General features: G+C 42.7%; 1 protein-coding gene across 1 annotated transcript in view; it reads right to left on the reverse strand.

The window, feature by feature from the left end:
* DECR1 (2,4-dienoyl-CoA reductase 1) overlaps positions 1–7,332 on the reverse strand; it is a 45,770-nt gene extending 38,438 nt beyond the window's left edge. The window contains exon 1 of the mRNA XM_012810436.2: positions 7,244–7,332. Coding sequence (XP_012665890.2) covers positions 7,244–7,312 — 69 coding nt within the window. The 5' untranslated portion in view covers positions 7,313–7,332. The remainder of the gene's footprint in view (positions 1–7,243) is intronic.
* Between the last annotated feature and the right edge of the window lie 303 nt (positions 7,333–7,635).

Here is a 7,635-nt window from a genome sequence, read left to right on the forward strand (position 1 = left end):
CCAGGCTGGATTCGAACCTGCCACCTTAGGTGTATGTGGCTGGCGCCTTAGCCACTTGAGCCACAGGTGCCAAGCGGCTCATTATTTTCTATTTGGAATTTTCTTTAAAAACTGAGAGTTGCCAAACATCAATGGATTGCTTCCTACTATGGGCTGGCCGTGAGCAGCTCTGGCTACATCCCCCTCCCATTCTGATGTGTTCATGGTGACCTTTGGGAAATAATCTTAAAATCTAGATTTTTTTCTTTAAATATTATAAAGTCAGCTTTACAGTTTTGGAAGGAAATTGGTTTTGAAAGTACTTCACATGTATACTTGAGCTCTGAGGCCAGGATTTATTCACATTCACACAGCACCCCACCCTCCTAGGGACTCCCACACACCCATCTCCTTTCACCTGATACATCCTACTCATCTCTAAGACCCATGGATTCTACCTGCCCAGTAGTTTCTCTCTATCCACTGCCTAATTTCAAAGACCCTTATCTTGCCTTACTCCCAAATACTGAGGACCTTTTCAGTGTCAGCCCTTAACTGGTCTCCAGAGTCCTGAAAACATGATCATGTTACTTCTCTCCTAAAGATTCTCCAGTGGCTCCCTGCAGCTATGTGAAGCGCAGATTCCTTGGCCCCACATAGCACACCAAGTCCTCCTGACCCTCATCACCTTGAAATTTACACACAAGTTCCCATCACAAACTCTTTCCTACCTCCCTGTATTTACAAAAGTTGCTCCCTGTCATCACCCAACATTCATCATTCAAATTCAGCTCCGAGAGCTCTGACGCCTTGCCTAACACTCAGACAAAATTACCATTCTCACGTGCACCTCTGTAACTTCACCCTCTATACACCACTTTAGGAGTCCCAGAGCACGCTGACATTGCAAGATTAACATCATTTGCCCCCTCCTCCCTCCAACCCCCTTAAATGCCTTCTGCCAGAGAGCCCACTGTCCTTAGCTCAGGGGCCAAAGACAGAAATCGGGACTTCATCTCACACCACAGTCTCAAACATCCAGTCCAGTTCCTGGTAGTCCTCGGAAGTCCTAACGCTGCCTTCTATTCAGACACTCAGCATTGCTATTTTGCCTTCTGATCTCCCTAAGTCCTACCTGACAATATCATGTTCCCACTCACACTTTTTTTTTTTTTTTTTTGAGACAGAGCCTCAAGTTGTCCCCCTGGGTAGAATGCCGTGGCATTACAGCTCACAGCAATCTCCAACTCCTGGGCTCAAGCGAGTCTCCTGCCTCCACCTCCCAAGTAGCTGGGACCACAGGCGCCCACCACAACGCCCGGCTATTTTTTGGTTGAAGCCGTCATTGTTGTTTGGCGGTCCGGGCTGGGGATTCGAACCCGCCACCTTAGGTGTACATGGCTGGCGCCTTAGCTGGTTGAGCTATAGGCGCCGAGCCCCCACTCACAATTTTGATGGCATTATCACCTCTCTTCAACACAGCCCAATCTTGTTTCCTCACCACCAACAAATCACCAATTACCTCCTAAGTACAATTTGACTTTGAGTCTTTCCACAGTCAGTCATGTGATGTTTAGGAGGTATTCCTAGTGGAAGCCACCATCACCACACATCAGGAGAGGGGATTCCTAGGGTTTGACCATCTGTCTCTGATTTTGTGCCTTCATGGCCCACGGGCTGCTTACTGGCCTATCTCAGACCACCTGCCTCCTATTCTAGGCCTTCGCACTGGTCACTCTCCTACCTACAACTTTCTTACTCATACCTCTTCCCCTGACTAAATCCTACTCATTCTTCAGGTCTCAATTTCATTATACACCCCCTTCTTGTTGCAGGCCCAATCTCATCACAATCTCATCACCCACTGGAAATCCCAGCCAGGACAATCAGGCAAGAGAAAGAAAAAAAGGGTATCCAAATCAGGAAAGTAGAGGTGAAACTATGGCTTTTTGCTGACAATATGATCTTATTATATCTAGAAAACCCTGAAGACTCCACCAAGAGACTCTGAAATAAGTCTCAGATTACAAAAGTCAATGTACATAAGTCAGTAGCATTTCTATACACCAATAATAGTCAAGCTGAGAGTCAAATCAAATCCTCAATACAATTCACAATAGCTAAAAAGAAAATAAAAGACCTAGGAATGTAATTAACCAAGGAGGTAAAAGTTCTCTAGCAAAGAGAACTATGAAACATTAAAGAAAGAAATCACAGATGACAGAAACAAATGAAAAAACATATCATCTTCATGGATTAATACAATCAACATTGTTAAAATGTCCTTACCACTCAAAGTGATTTACAGATTCAACGTAATCCCCATCAAAATACCAACATCAAATTTCAAAAATCTAGAAAAAGTAATTCTACACTTCATTTGGAACCAGAAAAGAGAACAAACACCCAAAGCAATCTTGAGAAAAAAGATTAAATCTAGAGGCATTGAATCACCAGACTTCAAACTATACTACAAGGCTACAGTAACCAAAACAGCATGGTATTTGCACAAAAATGGAGACACAGACTAATGGAAGAGAACAGAGAACTCAGATATAAAACCATCCACCTATAGCCAGTTGATCTTTGACAAGGAAGACAACAATATACACAGTGGAAAACTGGATAGCCACATGCAGAATGAAACTGGATCCATACCTTTCACCACTTACCAGAATTAATTCAAGATGAATAAAAGACTTAAATGTAAGGCCTGAAACCACAAGAATTCTAAAAGAAAATGTAGGAAAAACTTATAGATTTCAGCCAAGGCAAAGAATTTATGAATAAGACCCAAATGGCAATTATAGCAACAACAAAAATAAATAAATAAAATTTGATTAAACTAAAAACATTCTGTGCAGCTAAGGAAATAATCAACAGAGCAAATAGACAACCTATGGAATGGGAGAAAATATTCAGAACCTATGCATTCAATAAAGGGCTAATAACTGGAACCTACAAAAAACTCAAGCAAATCAGCAAGGAAACAAAACGCCACTCAATTTAAAAGTAGACAAAAGCCATGAAAAGGAGCTATTCAAAAGAAGACAGAAAAATGGCCAACAAACACAGGAATAAATGCTAAATGTTACCAATCATCAGGGAAATGCAAATTAAAACCACAATGAGATATCTCTTTACTTTTGTTAGAATAGCTTTTATTAAAAAGTGCAAAACAACAGATGCTGCCATGGTTGCAGAGAGAAAGGAATGCTTATATAATGTTGGTGGGACTGCAAATTAGTATAACCTCTGTGAAAAACTGTATGATGCCAGGCACAGTGACTCAAGCCTGTAATCCTATCACTCTAGGAGGCCAAAATGGGTGGATTGCTTGAGCTCAGGAGTTTGAGACCAGCCTGAGCAAGAGAGAAATCCCATCTCTACCAAAAATAGAAGAAAACTAGCCAGGCATGGTGGTGTATTCCTATAGTCCCAGCTACTTGGGAAGCCGAGACAAGAGGATCCCTTGAATCCAGGAGTTTGAGGTTATTGTGAGCTGTGATGAAGCCATGGCACTCTACCAGTGGCAACAGAGTGAGATTTGGTCTCCAAAAAAAGTGGAGGAAGGGAAGAGAAAGAAAAGAAGTGTATGAAAATTCCCCAAAGAACTAAAAGCAGACCTACCACTTGATCTACCAATACCACTACTGGGTATTTACTGAAAGGAAAATAAGTCACGTTATCAAAAACCCACCTGCACTTGAATGTTTATCACAGTGCAATTCACAATTGCAAAGATGTTGAATCAACCCAAGTGCCCACCAATTCACTGGTGGATTAACAAAATGTGTTATATATACCATGGAATACTACTCAGCCATAGAAAAGAATGATTACTGCCTTTTTATAACAAAGTTGGATGGAACTGGAGACCATTATCCTAAGAGAAGTATCTTAGAAATAAAAAAACAAACACCACAGGTACTATTAAACTGGAACTAACCAATGAGCACACATGTGCATAGAGGTAAGTAAAACTCTGCGTAAATGAATCAGGAAGGCAGGTGGAGGAACTGGTGGGCAAAAACCTACTTAATGGGTACAGTGAACATTATCAGGGTGATAGGCACATTTATAGGCCTGACTCAAGCATGACAAAAGTGATCTATATAACCAAAAACATTTTTACCCATAATATTTTAAAATTTAAAAAAAAAACTGAACACTCCTTACACACCCCCATAAGTAGGAAATGCTTCTTCCTGAGTTCTGAGGTCTCCCTCCTATGAGGAGTTCATTAGTATAAATAATTCCAGACTCCCGCTGCTTTTAATCAACCTGCCACCCAAGGGACAGTCTATCTGACTGATAAATTTTGAGAGAACTATAAGGTATGAGTAGTGAGTGTAGCGGTCCTCAGAGAGCAATGTTCTGCCCTCCTCTGGAGGAGGTAAATCTGCCTAGTACAGGAAGTCCAGTTAACAGGCCCATTGGCTCTCACAAGTCCTAATAAAATTCAGACTTTAGCCTCCATCTTTACTCTTGTTTTCTAGACTGGAGTAAAAGAGATGTATTTTGGATGGACCCCCCTTGAGATCAAGAACATCCTTCCTAACACACACCACATTATTCTCTGATGCCATTAACAGTGTAAGCTTCCTGAGAATGGGAATCAGCTCTTCTTATCATCCTTACATCCCTAGTACAGTAGCTAGCACACAGTAAATGCTTAATTTGCTATATAAATAAGGGAATCCCATCTTGCCTCAGCTCCCAGTAACCTCATCAATTGTATCTCCATCCACTTCTCCTTGGTCTGTTACTTCACAAATTGCACAATACGGAACCACTTAAATTTTTAGAAATAGCCATGCTCCTTCACTTCTTGATCTACATTACTCCTTAGGTCTAACCTCTGGGGCCCCACACATTCCAATTCCTCTTTCAAAAGCTCCAGGAGCTAACTCCTTTACAAAGCCTTCCCTGCTTCTACTAGATACAGTTTTGTTCATATAGATGTTGTATGCATTTTCAGTCTATTAATATTTTGTGGTGATTCACTGGTTTGTTTTTTCAGACAATGTGAACCATAGTAAGAAATCTGCTTTATATATAGCAACACCATACACCACATTCATTCACATAACAGATACCTGTGTACCAGATACCATTTGAGGTGTAAATGGTGAACAAACCAGATGAAAATCTTTACCTCCACAGAGCTTATATTCTAGAATTTTAAATTGAATAAAGACATACTTAGGCTTTCCAGATAAAAAATAAATAAACAAAAATAAGGAAAAGACAAACAAGAAAAAATATCCAGCTATTCTTCTACTTCTTTAACAAAATTCAGTGTCAGAAAGTAATGAAACAATGTTGATTCGAAGGGAAAAATAAATGTGCAACACCCAAGTAAAATGATGCCTACCCACCTTTTACCAGAACAGATGCCTGGAATTATGCTCATCAAATGTTCTGGCTGGCTAGCCTGAAGTCATGTGCTACTTTTTTTTCATTTAACTGCATTGCTTGAATTCCCATTGGCCAGGAAAACATTTGTCTAAAAATAGTTAAGTTGCTATTCTTTATAAAAACAAAAGGAAAAGAAGAATGGCAATGTGCAGCACAGTTATCAAAGAATCTACAAGAGGAAGAACGGCTAATTTCTTTTTAAGTTTCTCAAAGGAAAGAGCCTCACTACATAGATGAACTCGGACATAACCTATTTGATTCCAATTTATTTTTTAAAATCTATTTTGCTCCACTAAATTATTTCAAGTCTCACTTATTGGTTATTATCCATAGCTTGAAAAACATCCATGAGAATAATAGCACATTGTAAGTAGAAATGTTTTTCAACCATAGATCTCCCAAGATTCCCCAACACTTAGTGGGCACTAACTTAGCACTTTTATGATAAACAATTGAATGACTGCTTTTCTCAGTGGAAATGTGAGTGACCTGAGAGCAAAACTCTTTTTTAATCTTTGCATCCCCAGGGCACAGCACAGACATAAATACTTAATTACCTGAAGGCTGCTAGCTAACAGCACACATTAATATAGCACTTTACAGATAGGTTTTATGGCAAATGAAATATCTCTTGGATCTTAGTAACAAAAGTATTGAAATTAGGGATTTTAATTGTAATAATTTTTATTTCAAAAAGGAAAAAAAAAAAAAATGATGTTCCCTGGAACAAACTCCCACTTCACAGGGGTTAAAACTTTTCTTTTCCCAGGGATTCAAAAAGCCCATCTTCCTGGCTCAGCGCCTGTGGCTCAAGTGGCTAAGGCGCCAGCCACATACACCTAAGGTGGCGAGTTCGAATCCAGCCCGGGCCACCAAACAACAATGACGGCTGCAACCAAAAACTAGCCGGGCGTTGTGGCGGGCGCCTGTAGTCCCAGCTACTTGGGAGGCGGAGGCAGGAGACTCGCTTGAGCCCAGGAGTTGGAGGTTGCTGTGAGCTGTGATGCCACAGCCCTCTACCCAGGGGGACAGCTTGAGGCTCTGTCTCAAAAAAAAAAAAAAAGATTTTTAAATTCAGTCTTGGATATTATTGCTTCTATTGCTTCTTCTTTTTTTCCTTTCTTCCCCTTCTGAGCTGTCTTCACTTGCATATTTTATTTCAATTATGGATGCAAGGGAGAGAAATGGACAAAACAACACAAGTGTGTAGGTGACAGGTGGAAACCAACCTGAGATGCGTCTCCCCGCTTTTTCTCTGGGAAAAGGAGTCTATAGACAGTTTAAGTTTTAATGTCATTTGTATGTGAATTTGTTTATATTGCTGTTAAATTCCATAACTAACACGTAAATGTATTTTCCTCATTAAAAAAAAAAAAAGTAAGGCCAGGGCTTCCTCCAGGGCCCACGCCCCCTGCCCTGGCCTCTCTCCCAGTCAAGGGGCCGCCCGTATTGTATCCTTCCATACCTCTATCTTATCTACACAAAACTTTGAAAGTCACCAAAAATGTTTAAACTAAGAAAACCAACCCCACTTCCCATACACACACCAGGATCTCATATGATCCTAGTGAAAAACGAACCCAGCGCAGAAACCCTGAGGTGGTCCTCTCTCCTTGCGCCTGAGATCTGGTGGCCCTTTCTCCTTGCGCCTCGGGACGCCCTGTCCTCTGTCTTTGCTCCTCGGGATACTCTGTCCTCTCTCTCTGCGCCTGGGGACGCTCTGTCCTCTCTCCCTGCGCCCTGAGATTGGTGCTCCTTTGTCATTGCGCCTCGGGACGCCCCGTCCCTCTACTCTTTGGGCCCTGAGACCTGTCCTAGCTCCGCGCGCACCCGACCGCCTTACCCGCCGAGGACCGAGGCCACACGGCAGCCGAGACCCTCGGGCAAAGAAACCCCAGCACCGCAGCACCATGTTGAGCCTCTGCACTCGGCCGGAAGAGCTCGGGCCGCGGGGCGGGCCAGAAAGCCGAGCCCGGGCTGGGCGGGCCGCGAGCTCCGGGAGGCCAACCCCGGGGTGGAGACGTCCCCGCGCTCCTCCAACCCCCGAGTTCCCCCCGCCGTCGGGGCTGGCTCGGCCTCGCCGTTGCTTTTGGCTGCTTTCTAGGCCCGGAATGTTTTGTGGGTCAGGGAAGGGCAGTTTCTCTGTCCCTGTGCGGGTGGCCGACTCCCTGCGCCCTACAAGGGTTTGCAGAGTGCCACCCCACGCGACATACACTACCCACAGGGTGGTAACAC

Source organism: Otolemur garnettii, unplaced genomic scaffold, assembly GCF_000181295.1.
Source record: "Otolemur garnettii isolate 467f Iridium unplaced genomic scaffold, OtoGar3 scaffold00004, whole genome shotgun sequence".
NCBI classification, from domain to species: domain Eukaryota; kingdom Metazoa; phylum Chordata; class Mammalia; order Primates; family Galagidae; genus Otolemur; species Otolemur garnettii.